General features: G+C 56.9%; 1 protein-coding gene across 1 annotated transcript; it reads right to left on the reverse strand.

Annotated features, from left to right (window-relative positions):
* Positions 1-772: 772 nt before the first annotated feature.
* On the reverse strand, positions 773-3,670 carry DMRTA2 (DMRT like family A2; the record flags this gene model as incomplete). Its single annotated transcript, XM_079778374.1, has 2 exons — positions 773-1,824; positions 3,100-3,670. The coding sequence occupies 2 exons, from the start codon at positions 3,668-3,670 to the stop codon at positions 773-775; spliced, it is 1,623 nt and encodes a 540-aa protein (XP_079634500.1).
* Between the last annotated feature and the right edge of the window lie 14,355 nt (positions 3,671-18,025).

Here is an 18,025-nt window from a genome sequence, read left to right on the forward strand (position 1 = left end):
GTCCTTTTTTTCTTTTTGCTTGTTTTTTTCACGTTAATACCGAGGTCACCTACAGATTACAATTAATAACTTAGAATTCCATTTTATAACATTATACACTGGCTTGTATATATATGTATAGGTTATATATAGATTTATACATATATAAAAACTCACACTGCACCAAGGAAACCCATGCTTACCGGCATAAGCGACAAAGAGAGCGACAAATACCGCAATGAGGAAAGTGCACCTTAGAACTTGTTTCCTTGTTTTAAACAATGATATCGATATATATGTGTGTCCCAAAGACTCGACTCAGTGCCAAGAGATTTATACATCCTAAATTTATATTTGTTAGAGCAAATATTTAAAATTCTTTAGAGGGAGGGGAGACACAGAAGACACTCTAGGACCATCCTGCCACCCATTCGAGCGCACGGGCGGGATGGGCGTAGCTTAAAGGAGAGGCAGGAGCGTGCGCTACGGAGGCAGACTTCGAATTCGCAAGAATTGTCGCTTTTGCAAGGGCTGGGGAACCTTAGGGAGGGGGGTGGGGGATGAGGATCAGGGCCTCACACCTCCTCCCAGAACAACTGCGTCTGTAGCTGCTCCATTTTGCACAGTTCTTCCCACCTACCCTTCAAAACAAAATCGAGAACCACCTTGGAGCGAGAGGACCCCCGCCAGGACGCAGAGAGCGCACTGGGCGAAGGGGGACCGGCAGCCCCCGGGGACAAGGCTGGGGTCCTTGTTTGGGGGCCGCCCAGCGCCCAGCGGCCAGCACCCTCCCCTACTGCTTCTCGGGGGCGCCATTGACCATAGGCCCGTACAGGCCGCCGCTGTAGGACGGCTCCTTGTGCACGGCCGCCGCGGCGGCGGAGCGGTCGCGCATGAGATCGCTGAAGGCGTAGTCCATGGGCGGGCGGAAGCCGAGCGTGGGCACCAGGCCGGCGGTGGAGTAGGGCGCCATGAAGGCCAGGCCGCGGCTGTGCGCCGCTGCCGCCGAGTAGGCCAGGCGCAGGGGACTGAGGCCGAGCGGCGCGCCCAGCGGGTAGGCACCTGCGTCGGCGGCGCCGAAGTGACTGGCGTTGGGCTGCAACGGCGAGAAGGCCGAGCGGCTGCTCAGCGAACCCAGCGTCCCGGGAGCCATGGCGCCGGCTAGCAAAGGTCTGTGGTGCGGGGGTGCGGCGGGGCCGGCCTGCAGCGGCGCTGGCAGCCCGGGCCCCCCGGCGGCGGCGTCGACCCGGCTCAGCCACCCATCTTCCGCAGCTGCTGCTGCACCCACTGCAGCCTTATCCGAGGGCGCGGTGGGGCCGAGGCCGGCCGCCAGGCCCCCGCGGTGGTGGTTCAGCACCTGCTCGATGGCCTGCACCACGTCGCCGCCGCAGCCCTGCAACACCAGCTCCAGGACGCCTCGCCGGTGGCCCGGGAAGACGCGCGTCAAAATGTCCAGCGGCGTCCGCTGCCTGGGGCCCGGGGCCCCGCCCAGCCCTGGGGCTGGAGGGGCCTCGGCCTCTTCTCTGTCGGCCTCCGAGCCGGATTCAGAGCCCAGAGGGCTGGCTGAGCCTGGGCTGTCCTCCTCGCCGCCGCCTCCGGGGCCAGCGCTGCCCGGGCAGCTGCCACCTGCCTCCTTGGAGGCCCGGGTCAGGGGCGACCCCGAAAAGGACTCGCCGTCGCCGTTCTCGGAGCCCGAGCCTGGCCGCACCTCCGGGGATGAGGTCCCGGGACCCGAGTCCGCACCGTCGGGTGATAAGGGCTTCCCAGGTGGCGGGGGCGGGCTGCCCGGCCGGCCTGCTTGAAGCAGTGCCTTGGGGAACAGGTCAAACTTCTGTAACTTGGCCTCTGGGAGGGGAGAAACGGGGATGTAAAGAACAGTTAGCAGTGGGGAGGCGACCACACCCACAGCACCCCAGCCCTTGGCATCCCAGTTTCCTTTCCCAGGGAGCCCCCCCCCCCCCACCTTCATTCCTTGGGTTCCGGTGCGCCTTTCTTTCTGCTCCGCCATTCTCTCCTCTGGGTCCCTACAGCCCTGTCTCTCCTCCCCTGCCCCCAGGGAGCCGTCCCCTTTCTGCACCCAGAACCCCAACCACCTGCACCCTGTAAACTCAATAGTCAGTATCCTTCTTCCTATACCTGTGCCCTAACACCTCCACCGTTATCCCCCTTCCTAGCCCTGCCCTGCCCTGCCCTGGAAGAGTGACCTGCCCCTGGGTTCAAACAGGAGCCAACATAACTTCCAGCTACACCACACACCAGCTACTTCCAGCCCACTCCACCTCGGTGCTTCCAGGAGCCAACCCAGGCCGGGGTGCCCTCTGCCCTGGGCAGCAGAGCCTGTATAGGAAAGCGCCTGGGACATCTACAAGATCCCAAACTTCTCTACAGGCAAAAAATAAAGCCCCTGTTTCTAAGCCACCCTTTCCGAAATTAAGACCTAAGAAGTTCTTGTCTCCCAAGCTGAGAGCTGAGAGGGCCCCAATGGCGCCCGCCAGGTCTCCTCCCTCCCCAGAAAAAGCCCTAGGAGTTTTGGAGAGGAGGGTGGGGCCAGGCGGGGAGTAGAGGGGTAAAGGAAAGGGCATCCAGGGAAGCGAGACCGCGCGTACTCTGAGAAGCCGGGGACAAGAGGGGAAAGGAGCAGGGCGCGACCTGCGGTTGTCCGAGGAGCTATGGGAACAGGATTACCGGTCGTCTCCGACACCTAGAGAAAGAGGGGCGGGGCGGAGGAGGGGGCTTGGCGGGGGTCGGGTTTCCGAAGAGAGTTGGGAAGTAGAGGAGGCAACTGCGCCGGTGGGAAAGCACAGAACGGAGGAGAAGACGCGCAGGTTTCCGCGCTGGGGAGAAGGCCCCGCGGAGCGAGCAGGGAAGTGGAACCTGTCCGTTTAGAGGAGATCAGACTAAAGCGTTCACAACTGGGCCCGCGGCGAAAGTAAAATGCAAATGCTTCAGAAAGGGGAGAAAAGAGAGCTTATGTACTTCTGCCCCACATCGGGGCTGGGTGCGCGGTGACCTCCAGCAGCAGGGACGTTTGGAGAAGGGGAGTCTACTCTTTCGGTACCCAGTCAAGTCCCTGGACCCCGTTACTGCTCCCCTCTCCCCCCGGCCCGGCCGCGCTCTCACCTGAGCTCCCGGCGCCCGCCGCGCCTCCTCCGGTCCCCGCGGGCGCCCCGGCTCCCGGCCCCCCGCCGTCGGCGGCGCACACCGACCCGAAGACCTCGTAGGCGGGCCGCGGCGGGATGATGCCGTTGGCCGCGGCCAGCGCCAGGCCCTCGGCCGTGCCGTAGAGGAGCTGCAGCTCGCGCGCCTCGTTCTCTTCCTGCGCCTGTTGCCTGCGCAGCGCCACCTGCGCCGCCATGACGCGCTGGCGCTCGGCGATGAGCGTGCACTTGGCGCACAGGCAGTCCTTCCAGCGGCAGTAGCGCTTGTGGCCCTTGAGCGCCGACACCACGCCGTGGTTGCGGCAGCGCGCGCACTTGGGGGTCCGCGGGTACTTTTCCGCCGCCCGCAGCAACAGCGGAGGCGCCCGCAGCAAGCCGCCGGCCACGCTCACCGGCAGCGAGGCGGCCGCCGCCGCCGCCGCCGCCACCGAGGCCACCGAGGCCACGGGGGGGCCCGTCGCGGTCGTCGCCGCCGTCGCCGCGCCGGGCACGCTGGGCAACTCCGAGCGAAGCTCCATGTCAGAACCTGGCATGGAAGACAGTGGGAAGCGGGGGGAGACTTGGGGTGAGGAGGGCACGGTGCGCGAAGCTAAAGCACACCCTCGGGAAACCCAGGCTGGGAGAGGGCAATTTCGGGCTCAGAAGTTTGGCTCCTGGTTGTCACATTGCTGGGAGGAGGTGCCTTTGGAGACCCCTTGTGAGGCCGGGCTCCCCCCACCCCACTCCTTCCGAGCTCTTCTTATGTCTGATGTGTGGGCTGGGTGTAAGATTTCGTCTGAATCAGTGGTTCTGCTGGAAAAATAAAAACAACGTTTGAAAGGTCACTGGTTCAGATGGATATAAGGAGAATTTGGAAAAAAAAAACACACACACAATAGTATCCCCCAAAGTTTAGCTTCATTCGGGGTAAGACGATAGAAATGTTCGTTTGATGGGATTTGTTTTAGAGGGGAGATTTCGACCCAACAGATGGATGCTAAGACAAAACAGGAACATCGGAGGTGAAATGCCAGTTTTGTGGAAGAGTGAAAAGGAGAGTTCGGCTGGTTGGGCTGGAGGATTTTTGTTTTTCTTTTGCTTTGTCTTGCTGGTGGGAGAAGGAGAGTTCAAGGGGGGAATCAGGAACCGGAAGAATAGCTCTAGGAAGTGGAGTGAGGGTTAGGAAACAACTCAGGGACCCAGTTAGGCCCAGGGGCCCGGAGACCTTGCAATGGTGGGAGCTACCAATTCCGTGGTGCGGACCTTCAGAGAGTGGGAGGAAAAAATGGGTGTGGAGCGGAGTTTAGGAGGCCTGGAGAGGAGGGTCAAAGAGAAAATTCAGCTGAAGAAACTCTGGATAGGCAAACCCCGCCCAAAGGCTAGCTAGCTTGAGGATCACCAAAAACAGCTGACAGGGGTGTCTGGGTCCCAGGGTTCTGCTGCGCCGCTCTCACTGCCCCGGGGCTTGGCAAGACCGACCCTCCCAAGTGGCCCAGCCGAGAGGGGCGCGCTAGGGAGAAAAAAAACCCGCAGCGGTAGGCCGGGGTGGGAATGAGTAAAACCTGTGACACAGTTCTAGTCTGGAGGAGTGATCAGGGAGGGAAAAGTATCCTGCAGAAGTTAGGTGTCGCAGGGCGGAGATCCTGACCACCGCACACTGCCTTCTTCTCCCCTCCCGGTTTAGGCACCAAGTCAGACACGCCCTCCCATCCGGGGGCCTCTCGGGGACCCCGCTCGGGCGCAGATTGCTGCATTCCGGTCTCAGAGACGGGTTCTTGGGATTTGGATGGTTTCGCGGGCGGCACCGAGGCAGGGGAATGGCCTCTGGAACTGACTCAGAGAGAACCCAGGAGTCCCACCTGCGCCACGGCCCCTGAAGGCCCAAGCAGGCCCAGCTCCTCCACGGCTTCCTCTGGGTCCCCCGGTCCCCTCCAGAGCCCGGGACCGAATACTGGTGTCACCGTCCCACGATCCTAGACCCCTCCCCTCTGCAACACGCGCGGCCTCTACCTTCGGGCCCCTTGAGCAGCACACGCCCTGAGGCCAGCGCGGCCCGGGCCTCGTCCTCGGGGGCGCAGACCGGGCCGGCTCCTCTGCCCCCTCCCCGTGGCCCTCAACTACTTGCCTCGGGCTCCCGGCACCTCCTCCTCCTCCTCCTCCGCTGGCGCCGCGCGCGCCTCCCAGCTCCGCTCGCGACGCTGGCGCCCTTGGCCTCTTCTCTTTGCCCCGCGGCTCCTTATCTGACCACGTCACCCTCTTTCGGTCACCATGTCCCAACTTCCGGACCCCTCTGGACGCTGCAGAGTCCAACCCTTCCGTCGGGAATTGGAGCCCGGGGACCGCTTGGGGACCGGTTGGCAGGAACCCACGACCCTGCTCTCGCCGCGCCGCGTCCCCTCGCGGAGCGCCCGGGCCGCTGCGCACAGCCGGGCCGCAGTTGCCCGGCGCTGCCAGATTCTCAATGAGCCGCTCGCCTGCTCTATTGTTGCTCCTTAGGGCTCCATTAGACAGAATTGGACAACAATGTGGCGCCTGCCATTGGTCAGGGGAGGCAGACGGCACTCTGATTGGCCGGACCCGCGCCCGGGGAGCCCCGCATTCTACAGTGTCCGAAAGATTCGAAACTCCGAAGGCTCCGCGGAGTGCCTCCGGGAGGGGAGGGGCGCGCCAGGGAAGGAGTGGGAAAAAGTGGGCCAGAAGGAGCGTTGAAAATATCGTGACCAGTGGTTTCCGTGCGCTAGAGAGCGTGTGAATTGCGCCTAATTACCGGGTGCGGTGGCGCCTCTACGTGTAACCCCTCAGCTTCTGGGGTGCGGGCTCTGCCGCGCCGCTCTCACTGGCCGGGGGCGCTTGGCAAGACCGACTTTCCCAAGTGGCCCTGGCGGCCCGGGGCGAGATGGGGGCAGGTGACAATTCAATTACCGCGGTCGGGGTGGGGTTGAAGCGGGAGTGGAGAAGGGAGGTGTGTGTACGGCAACGCCAAGACTATTTCCAGCTGCCTTCCGGCTGTTTCCGCGTCCCCAATCCGATGCATTTGGGGTAGTCAGGAGCCTGTTTTCATTTTCCTGCTGCAGCCTTTAAAGCGCAAATGGTTTAAAATGTTCTGATACGATAAGGCATCACAAAGGTAAGTGTGGTTAATGGGACTTTTGTTTTTAAAGTGGAGCCTGCAGAGAAGAAATGGGATTGCGCCTCCTGTCCGAGCCGGCGGCGCCTTTCGCGCTCCGCCCCTGCCGAACCCCATCCCTCTGCCCCTCTTGCTCTTTCCTTTCCTCGCTTTGCAGCATCTAGATATCTTTCCCAGGGTGGTGGGATTATTTTTGTTGTTGTTTTAAGTTAATAAATAGTTTAATTTTGTTTTTTAAACGAAAGTAAAGAGTGGTCTCCCTGTCTCCTCAGATCCTCTTGGAAGCCGGACGCGCATCCGTGTCCGTCCTTCAGGCCCAGAGACAAGTCGCCGCAGCCCCCAGGAATAGTTTTAACTTTGGCCTCACTCTCCCGTCCTTACGTCAGGGCCCTGGGTCACAGCTCAGTCTGCAGAGGTAACAGGTTTCGCATTTTGTTTCCCTTTTGTAAGGTAATATCTGGAATTAACGCTGCGCTCCTTGGGCGAGGTCGCCTGGGGTTTCTCTATCTGTGGTTCTCTGCGGAACACCCCCCCCCCCCTTTTCCTTGTTCTGATGGTCTTCCACTCTCATGTTTATTGTCTACTTTTCTCTCGTTCAGACTAATGAAAATTCGCTTAATTAGCCAGACAGGTGCGTTTTCCCGTTGCTCTCCCTCCACTCCAGACCGTGCGTTTCCCGCTGTGCTTTCCAACTCACAGGGCCTTGGGGTTCTGGCCGAAGCCACCTGGGGCGTGGACCTACTGGGCGCGCACACTCGGCCCCCGGGGCCTCAGGACGCAGCCGCTTCCATTTAGCATGACGGCTGGGTGGCGCCCTACCTGCCCAGCCGCCTCTGAGGGCGGGGGCTGGGGATCTCAGAGACAGGCGAGAGGAGCCTGGCCCCACTGCAGACCCAGGAACCGCTGGCGAGTTCCTCCGTGAGGCCAAACCTCAGGACCAGACTGGGGGGGGGGGGGGGGCGGAGGGGGGGAGAAGAGGGTGGTGTCGCAAGAGTGGGGTAGAGAGCTTCCAGAAAGTTGAGTAGGCCTGCGCATGGGTGCACTCTGACCCCCACAGATTCTATGACAGGGATAGAAACCAGGCCATTCGCTCCTGACAAATTCCACTCGCTGGAGCCTGAGAATGCCTTTAAGAGACAGAAAGGGGTCAGCCCCTCCCCGTAGGGTCTCCCGCATGTAGTGAGGGTAAGGGAGTGAGTCTGGGATAATATGTTCTTCAGGAGCATAGGACCCAGGCCCCACCTTCCAAAGCTTTCCTTCCAGGTCAAGGAAATCTCTGCGTTAACTGCGTCCTGGAGTTGCGGGGTGAGGAGTGGGTGGGAAGACGGAACCCAGAGCCTGAGAAGGGGTAGCCAGGCTCCTCCTCTCAGAGCTTCCTTGGACTAAGTTCTCCAGAAATCATTACTGTTTAAATTTAAAAAAGACTATTTTAGAGAGGACGGGAGAGAGAGAGAAGCATTGATGTGAGAGAGATACACAGTTGGTTGCCTCCTGTAGGTGCCCCAACCAAGGACCCAACCCCAACCTTGGTAAGTGCCCTGACTGGAATGGAACCTGGGACCTTCCAGTGCAAGGTCAGGGCTGCTGACTCCAACCAACTGAGTCACCCCAGCCAGGGTCAGAATTATTTTAAGCCTCAAACAAAACGAACTATAGAACCCAGCCTAGCTTTCAGGGGTCAGCGGCCCAGACACCCCATGTCCACATCTTGGGACAACCAAGCCAGGGTGAGATCCCCCCCCCCCCACTCCAGTTTAATGAGTAAACCTGCGGGAGCCCAGGGTCCGGCCGAGGATTCAGACTTGGGAACCTCAAGCTCTCTCACTAGTGTTAAGGAGCCTCATTTTCTTAGGGGGAGGGGAGTGAGGACACATCCTGGAAACCAGCCCAACCTGAGGGAATCTGCCCACCCGGGTCTACAGCAGGTGCCTCTCAATCCTCTTTCCTCCTGTTCACAGCCTTTCTTCTGGTGCGCCCGGGGTTGGGGTGCTCAGGTGAGTGACTGTGTCTTGGAGAGAGGTGGAGTGCTGTCCGGGATCGAGGTCACTGCATTCAGTCGTCCACGTGCCACTCTGGGGCTGGTGCCGGTTCGGACTCCAGTCAGGAAGAGGGGAGCAGACTGGAAGGTGTGGTCAGCATGCCCAGACTGAGGCAGCAGGGGCTCCCCCTCCAATTAGAGCAGAGCGTGGCTTCACATCTGGACATACCACCTGCACCTGTGACCTCATTCTGCAAAGCCTTGCGCACCCCCTCATACCTGCGTGCCATTACCTACCGCCGGGGAGCACTCACCTTGGAGGCTGCCCTCCCACCCATGAGGACACTGGAGTAGGTCCCATGGAATTCACAGCACTTTCATAAGCGTGCCCACCTGGTGGGACATCCACTGGGTGTGTGACCTCTCACCCAGATGCCCGCAGACTCCCACCTGGGGACTGAACACCCAGACAGGAGCATATGCTCACACTCTGCCCTCGCTCCTCCGCTGACCTAACCCTCTTCCCGGGCTCTGCAGGTGGCTGTCTCCGGGTAGAGAAGTCAGACCTCCCCAGACAAACCAGGGAGCTGAGGGCACAAGTACAAGCTCACTCGCACGCACATGTCCTCTTAGCTCAGGATCATTTGCTGAGGCCCTTGCTGTGCCAGGGGCCGGGGCCCCGCGAGTGCTCCCAGCCATGAATGTCCACCTCCACCCACGCTCTTTGCTGGCCCCAACCCCACGCCCCTCTCCCCCAGGCAGTGGTGAGATCAAAGGGAAGACCTTGGCGGAGGCGCGAGGTGAGACGGCGGGGGAGAGGGGCGGCGAGGAGCCGGAGGCGCGCCGCCCCGAGCAGGAGCGCTCACCGCTGGGCGCCCGCGAGGCTTTGACTTTTGCGCTGTTTGTCCGCGGCCTCGCAGCGAGCAGACGCCATCTGTTTGCCGGCTGCAGCGCGGCCCGTTTAATTACCCTCCCGGCAGCCTAATAGAGATGATATTAAACTAAATCTTTCTGACATTAAAAGTAATTATTCCCAAACCAGTGGCTCCGGGACGAAATCGCCCCTCCCGCTCCCACCCCTCCCTGGGCCGCGCCAGATTCCGTCAGTTTGGCTGAAACTCCTCGCCGGGAAGGGGTGGCCGCGGAAAGGGGGAAGGGGGCCTTCTGGGGAAGGGTCTACGCGGGCCGCCCCGTACACAACCACAGACGCCCTTATACGCACGAACACGCGTGTGGATGCGCGCACACCCGCACACACAGACACGCCACAACCGTTTCCTCCGGATCCACTTTCGAGCAACGTCAACTAGGACTCAGCCTCGGGCTCCCCGGGGCTGACAGAAGCGCAGTCTGGCTTGCGGTCCCCGAGCCCGCAAAACAAAACAAAACAAACAAAACTAAACTAAACCAAACAAACCACGGCCCCTTCGCGTGGTCAAAGGCACGGGCGCGGCCAGGGCCAGGGCGGAGGACCGGACCCTGCTCTGCAGCCAGAAGAACCGCCCCGCGCGGCGCGCGCCTCCTGGGCGCCGTCCTGCGAGGGGCCCCGCGCCTGGCGCCGCCTCTGCGCGGGCTGAAGTCGCCCCGCTCTCTGGAGGCACGTCCCGCTCTCTCACTTGCCAGGTGAGAAAGCGCACCCAGGAAAGTGAGGAGAATTGTCCCGCACCTTACACCTAGTAGGGAGCAGAAAGAATTCCAACCCGGGAGAGACCCCTCCCCGGGGCCCGCGTCCTGCCGGGTTCCAGGCGCGGGCTGCGGCCCCTCTCCGCGCGCTCACCCTCGGGGACCGCGGGGCCCTCGGTGCTCAGCCTCTTCCCGGGCCCTGGAGTCTCCCCACCCCCCACTCCCACCAGAGGTGTGGGCCAGGCAGCAGCCAGAGGCGAGCGGAGAGCGAAGGCTCAGGCTCAGGCTCCGAGGGCGCGGCCCGAACCCCCAGCCCAGCGCAGTCCTCAGCGCCTTCAGCCGGCCTTTGGATGCCGCCCGCCCGGCGCCTGCCGCGCGCGCCGGAGAGGCCGCCGGCCGGTGTGGCCAGGCTTTCCACCTACACGACCTCCCGGCAGGTGCGTCTGAGCCCGAGACCAACGCGCCGGGGGTGCTGTCCATCGCCCGACTACAAGCTTCTGATTCAGCGCGCCTACTGTGTGCCGCCGCCCCGCCAAGAGCTCGGAGGGCGCAGTCGTGCTTCCTGCGCAGCCCTGGGGAGGGCGGCGGTCCTGTCGGCTGGGCTCAGCGACGCGCAGTTTACCGCGGGTCACAGTGCCGCTGAGCCTCGAGGGAGATGGGAACCCAGGTCCGACTCCTCCTCGTAGGTTCTTTCCTTCTCACCTTCAGGTCTGGCCCGGTAGGATCAGACCCAGGGCCTTTTCGGCGGTTCGATTCCACCCAATTCACAGGTCACGCAGGGGAACCTGAGGGAGCGGGCCATGCATTCCTTCACTGGTTCGCGGGCGCGCGGAGCACTCTGAGCGCCAGGCCCTGAGGACCGGAGCGAGAGAAATGGACGGTGCTGGGGCCCTTACGGAGCTGGCTGCTGGGGACACAGTCACCCACCTCACAGAGCAGCTGAGGTGGGCGTGGGGTGAGGAGGGTCAAGGAAGACTCAGCGAAGGAAGGGACCCCTGACCTGGGGCCTTAGGTTTCCCAAATGGAAACATTATTATTGCTTGTTCTGATAAAGCAAAATATAAAACATTTTGGACCATTCAGCCAAGTACATTTGGAATATATATTTTTTTTCTGTGTACCTATATTTACAAAAATATACTTTTTGTAACTTGCTTTTTACTTATAAATGATAAACATGTTTCCTAACGATATGTCTGCACAATCTTTTAAAGGCATTGCTCAATATTTCATTTTATGGATGTACCTTAATTTATTTAACCATTTTCCTATTAGAAGATATTTAGTTTGTTTCCAGTTTTGCTGGAATAAACATTGCTACAACGAACATTCTTTGTGAAGTTGCCTTATTATTTCCTTAGGATAAATTCCTAGACTTTATTGTTCAGAAGCTTGGCTTTTTTTAGGCTTTTGATAGCTACCCATCACATAGCCCTCAGGCAAGGTTGTGTCAACAAACACACCCAACTTGCTGATCTTTTGAACCATTCACAATTAGAGCGAAAGTACACACCAATATTTTATCATTGTAGTTTACATACACTTAGTTGTTCCTTCGTTTTTTTCTATGTGTTAGTCACTAGTGTTTTTAAAAAATTCTGTTTATGTCTTTTGCTTATTTTTTCTACCATAGAGATTTTCCTTTAACTGAATTTGTAATAGCTACTTATATATTAAAGATATTAGTAGTCTCTTATCTATAACATATATTGCATTTCTCCATTTTTTTCTTCATCCTGTTTTGTTATTATACTAAAGTTAAAATTTTAATGTAGCCAAATCTGTCATTTCTTCTTTATAGACTCCATTTATCGTATCATACTTAAGGGTTTTCCAAATACAACTTTCTAAAAGCATTCCCCTGTTTTATATTAGCACTTTTTCATTATTTACATTTATATCTTTAATTCATTTGAAATTAATTTTGGTGGAAGGTGTGACATAAGGTTGCCATTGAATTTTTCCCACACGATTAGCCGGTGATCACGTCACTGCTTAATGATCCTCCCTGTCCCGCACTGACCATACGCTGTTTCCTAAATTCCCAGGTGGCCCTCTTTATCTTCTAGGGAACTTTTTACTTTTGCACCAGCCTCACTCTTTTAATTATTGTAGTTCTGCAATACTTGTGAGGGCAAGTTATCCTCTAATTCCTGCTTCTTCTTTTTCTTCAAAATTCTCATGGGTATTTTGGAAAGATAGTGTTCTGAATAAATATTTTGGAATGTTTAAAGCTGGTTTCAAAAATAAAATTAAAAAATGAAGCCTTTGAAAATTTGACTTCAAAGCTTTTTATAAATTAATTTGAAGGAGATTTTGCATCTTCACAATATGTGATATTTTCACCCGTGACAACGTCTAACTGGTTAGGACAGGAACCTAAGTTACTGATTATAGTCTATTCATCTCTAAACCCGCCTCCTTTCTGACCCCTCCCCCACTTAAAATTAGTTCAAAGCTGAGTTTGGAAGGACCCAGAATTGACCCAGCAGAGGAGCCATGCGAAGGCCCAGTGGTCTGCAGGCTCTCCTGGGGTTTGGGGAACGGTGTGCACCCCAGGGTGGTCCTCTTTGGACCTCCATCTGCCTGGCCTCCATCTCCCAAGAGGGGCTTTGGAAACAGGGATTCGGGGATTCAGCCCCTGGCCTACCGGCCACCCGGACTCAGAGCCTCAGAGCCTTCGCAGGGCTGTGTAAGCGCAGGCCCGCGGGCCGCCAGCCCTCTCTGGGCTGCCTCCCCACCAGCCTGGAATGGATCCCCTCAGCAGCCAGGCCACAGCATGTGGGGGCGGAGACTGAAGAGGAAGGACCTTAGGGCCAGGTTCTCAGGCAGGATCAGCCAGCATTTGAGGCCACACCCCTCCTCCAAAGTCCTGTCACCCCCAGATCAAGACCAAAATGAAAATATGAGGGAGGAATGGGGCTAGGAGGTAGAGACCCAATCCACCCTCTCCTCCCACCCCTCCCCGCCCCTCAGGCCACACTCACAGGCTCACCCTTGGCCTCTTTCCCTCCGAGACGTCTCCTACTTTTACTTCCAACACCACTCCCACCTCCCACTCCCTCACCCCATTGCCCACTGGGACTGCGCAGTCTCCTTCCAGACTGTGTATGGTGGGCAGATTCTAAGCTGCATGGCTGGCTCAGGGCGCCCTTACTGATTGGCCTGGAGTCCAACATGTTAAATCTCCTTCCTGGCAGTTTGGGTCTGGGGAAGGGTGGGGAATCTGGCTCACAAGTTGGCTCTCCCCCCCGCCGCCCGCCCCCATCGGTGGTTTAGACTCCAGGCTTGAGCTGGCTCTGATCAAAGATGCCTCCTCCATGTCCCCAGCTCCAGGCCAGCCAGTTACCTGGAAAACTTCTACTCACCCTTTAGGACCCAATGCCCAGGATGCCCCACTGTCTCTTGTCAGAGGCATAATAGGCAAATGCTGACCCTGTAAGCTCCCCAAGTGCCTCTGCATCCCACCCTCTGAAGCCACGCAGCTATCCGTCTTCATCTCCAATTCACATCAGAGGAAACTGAGGCACAGAGAGGACATAACTCCCCCAGGGTCAGACAGCTGGGTCGGAGAGGGACGAGACTGTCCTTTGCAGTTAAAATTAGTTCCTCAGCATCTTTGCTCACAGAGCCTGGCTAACCAGGGCTGGAGGCCTGCATTTGTCACATTCCCTCCTGTGTCAGATGGGAGTGGAAATAAAGCTTTCATGGGGTCATTGTGAGGATTCAACAACACAGTTCATGTAAAGTCCTGCTCAGTGCCTGACCCGTAGGAAACACTCAAGGTAGATTGGGCATCAGTATGTGTCGGGCAGTTTTGAATGAATGGGTTCTCTTTGCCTTCACGCTAGAGAGAACAGCCATTCCCTTCCCAGCACCTTTTTGCCTCCATTAGAAAGAAGACCGGGAAGCTGGGACTGGCAGTGGGAGTGCCTCTGCTTTTGAACCATCATCTGAACACCCTCCAGAATCAGGATCATGGCTCAGAGACCTCTGCCAGGCCCAAGGTGGGACTCTGGGCCATCTCCTTCCCTAGGCACTCCCCCCGCCACCCTCAAGGGGACCCATTAGCCAGGCGTCTGCCATGAAACACTAAGTGGTACTGCACCACCCCGGCCTCTGGAGGCACCCTGGCCGGTCCTCTCAGGACCTCCGCTATTTGGGTCACCCTGTGGCACTGCTGGTTCCCAGTGGGGCTCCCCAAAGGCAGGGGCTGGGTAATGTACCACTTTTATTCCAGAGAACAAGTTCTTCCCGCTGCGTCCATGACCGCCATCCTGTACAAAACTCATAAAAAGCACCTCATTTTTTTACATGAAGGAGCTAAGGCATTTGGCAATATCTGTGCAAACCAGTTCCTCACTGAAGCTTGGTGTGGTTGAAGGCATGCCAGAAATGGGGGCCTTGGTCAAGTCCCTTCACTGCTCCGGGCCTCAGTTTCGCCATCTGTAGAATGAGAAACTGTAGACCTGCGGTACCTGGAAGTGCTCTGAAGGGTGACAAGGACGATGCAGACCCAACTAGGAAGATGGCGATTCCCATAAGGGGTGCTCCACCCAGCTGAGGCCTTGGCACCCACCTCAGCAAAGTTCCTGCCTCCACACCTGGTTCCCCTTCCGTGTGCTTCCACCCGACCCTCCGAAAGCACAGAGTTTCACTAAGACTCTCTCCTTGTTGCTAACTCCTCAGAAAAGCCCCACGCAAATGTCACCAGTGTGTGCCCAGGCGAGGCAGAGCACATTTCCAGGGGCCTGGGGACCCGAGCCCAGAGGGGCAGGCTCCATTCTGACCCGGTAGGATGCCTGCACTTTCTAACCCTGGCATCTCAGACCCTCAGGCCAGGCCAGTGGACTCTGGACAGAGCTCCTAGATGGGATTCATCTCTTCCCCAGAAGCCTTTCTGACTGACTGGACTGGAACTCCTCTGGCATTGACCACACTGTCCTGCTCCATCCCAGACTGGGAGTTCTGGGCCTAGGGTGGAGGCTGAGAATTGCATGTTTAGCAAAAAGTCTACGTGATGAATGGATGAGTCAAAACTGGCCCGATCATTATCAGGCAAAGAACACTTAAATTGTACTTAAGTTAAATGCTGGCCTGATGAAAATGCATGTTGGGGGGAAAAAAACATTTGCAGTGGAGACAGTGTATGTTACATAGTAACTATGAGACATTGGGCAAATGATTTCACCTCTCCAAGCCTCCGTATATTAATGTATGTAACAGGGATAATATGTTCCACCTCATAGGGTAGTTTTGTTAGTTCATTCATTCATATAACAATTATTGTCTGTGCCCTGTGCCAGGCCCAGTGGCGACAGACCTGTCATGGTCCGTGGTGGGGGGGGGGGGCAGGGTTGTGTAAATAATCACAATAATGTGATAAGTGCTCTGCTAGAGGCAAACACAGGGATTAGAAGAGGCCCCTAACTTGTCCTGTGGATTCCATGGGACTTCCTGGAGGAGGAGGTGTGGAGTGGTAACAGCCTGAACTCTGGAGCCCAGCTCCCTGCGTTTGAATCCTGGCTCACTGCTTTACCAGCAGCTGTGTGAGCTTGGGCAAATAATCTCTTGTGCCTCATTTGCTCTCCCATAAAGCGGGGTCAGTAACAGCTCCTACTTCATAGGGTTGTCGTGAGGAGTAAATGAGTTGATACAAGTAAAGCAGTTAGTGCCTGGCATATAATAGATGTGATGTAAATGTTCATTATATTATCAACAGCTATTTATCAAGTGCCTACACAGTGCCAGACGGGTGCTGAGAGATAAAACAACCAGATTGATATGGACCCCACCCTCAAGGAGTTTATACCTTAGGCAAAATCTGAACTGAGCCTTAGAAATACAAATTTTCTCTTATCTAAGGAGATTTTGAGAAGAGCAGAGGGCAGCGCAAGGAACTCAGGGCTGTTGCTATTCCACAGGCAAGCGGAGCAGGAAAACTCTGAGGGGAACCTTCCAGAGCGGCAGGAGGAGAACTGAAGTGCAGTCCCCTGGGAGGCTAGGGGAGGGGTGTGTGGGTTAGCAGCCACCGAGGCAGATCAGAGGGGCGCCTGGTCCATGAGAGCATGTGAGAGCTGTGGGCTCAGGTCCAGAGTGGAAGCTCAGCTTCTCTCCCGCTAGCTGTGTGTCTCTGGGACAGTGACGTAATTTCTCTGAGCCTCAGTTTTCCTAACTGTGAAATAAGGATGCTAACAGTAGTGATCTCAGAGTAATTCAGAGGATGGTGTGGGGGGACAGAGAGCCTAGAGCCCCTAGCATGGCGCAGGGCTCAGCTAGTACTCAACCAATTCCTTTATTCCGTCTCTTCTCAGAAGCTCCAGTTGGTTTTGCTCCAGTGCCAATTAACTAACTGCTTCAGTAACTGCTGGGTGCACGACTGTTGTGTGCGCCAAACCCTGGGCTGGCTCGGGAAATAAACAGATAATTACGATCTGGTCTCTGCCCTCACAATGCTCCCAGATGAGCTGGATGTTAAAGAAGGAAGTGACCAGCTTATAAGCACATGGACATCATTTTCTCTGTTTAAATTCAGTTAGTAACCTCAATTTACTGTGTGCTTACTACGTACTAGTCATTTCGGTAGGCCTTGAGGATATGAAGTGACTCAGACCCTTCGGGGGGGGGGCTCACAATCTGGGGGGTGCAATGTGAGGGGAGGACAAGACTTACAGAGTTCAGAGGGAGCAGTGCTCTGAGAAGGGCAGCACAGGGCTGAGAGTCCCGGCACAGCCACCTGCCTTGGAGGGTGTGGCGATGGTGGGGACACCATCCCGGAGGAAGGGAAGTCTAGAAGGAAAGTGAAGAGGGAGTGAGTGGTAGGCGCCTAGTTGTGATGGAAGTCCTCCGGGCAAAGGGAGTGGTGTGCAAGGCCAGAAATTTCAGATGGTATGGCTGTGTGGTGTCGAGGACACGGTTAGTGATACAGACGGGGAGGGAGGGAGAGACCAGATGACAGGAGTTTTAAATCTAAGCCAAGAGTTTGGTTTATTGGAAGGGCACTGGGGAGCCTTTGAAGGGCTGGAGCAGGGCTGTGGCGTGGAGGCAGTGCTTTGGAAGCCTCTTCCTGGCGGCTGTGGGCTGTGTTGAGGCTGGTCTGGGAGAAAGGGCGAGCAGTTAGGTGTGGCTTTATAACCCAGGTGAGAGATAGTAAGGGTTGAAGGGAAGGCATGTCAGCAGGACAACAGATTTTGGAGATGTCACAGGTAGAGGCTACGGGACCCTTCTTCAACCATGGCATGTGCTTAAAAAAGGTTCTGCTGAAATTCCAGCGCCTGACACACTGGAGATGAGTCACTCTGGGGAGCCGAGTTTTCTACAAAAAATGTGGCGTTAGCTTTTTTTGCACCCACCAGCATTTTTAAAACGTCGTATTATTGTAATTGTTCTTTGAAATGCCTTGGTAATATGCACGCTTGTCTTGGAGGTGGCACTGCATCATCATAAACACAGCAGCTCTGGAGTCTGGCCTGGGCCCACACTCCGCTCTGCTCTTCATTAGCAGTGGGGCTCCGCAGGCCACTTCCCCTCTCCAAGCTTCTTCAAAATGGGGTCAAGATCACCCACCGCAGGGCTGTTGTGGGTTATAGGAGGTGATGTATGTAATGTTCCCAGCACAGTCCTGGGCACAGCCTAAGTGCTCAACAAGTTAGTCCTCCTCCCTCCCTCCCTCCCTCCCTCCCTCCCTCCCTCCCTCCCTCCCTCCCTCCCTCCCATGACACCCGGGCTTGTCCGTGTGGACACCAGTAACAGTTGCACTGGGGGCAGGACTCGGACCTCCCCTGAAGGGCTCTGGAGCAGTGCTCCTGGGCATCATGGGTCTGCTTTTCACATTTTCTGTCTCCGCCCATAAGCTGCCACTTCTCATTGCTGTCATCACACTTTCCTTTTATACTCCTACTAGAGGCCTGGTGCATGACATTCATGCACTCGGGGGTGGGGTAGGGGTACCTCAGCCCGGCCTGTGCCCTCTCGCAGTCTGGGAGCCCTTGGGGGATGTCCGACTGCCAGCTTAGGCCTGCCACGGCCACTGTGCTTGTCAGGTGTGAGCCCGGCTCAGGGCTTCTGGCTGAGCAGTGGTCCCCCTGTGGGAGCGCACTGACCACCAGGGGGCAGCTCCTGCCTTGAGCGTCTGCCCCCTGGTGGTCAGTGCGTGTCATAGCGACCGGTCGTTCTGCTTTT

This window comes from Cnephaeus nilssonii (genome assembly GCF_951640355.1).
Source record: "Cnephaeus nilssonii genome assembly, chromosome: 7".
Taxonomy (NCBI): Eukaryota; Metazoa; Chordata; class Mammalia; order Chiroptera; family Vespertilionidae; genus Cnephaeus; species Cnephaeus nilssonii.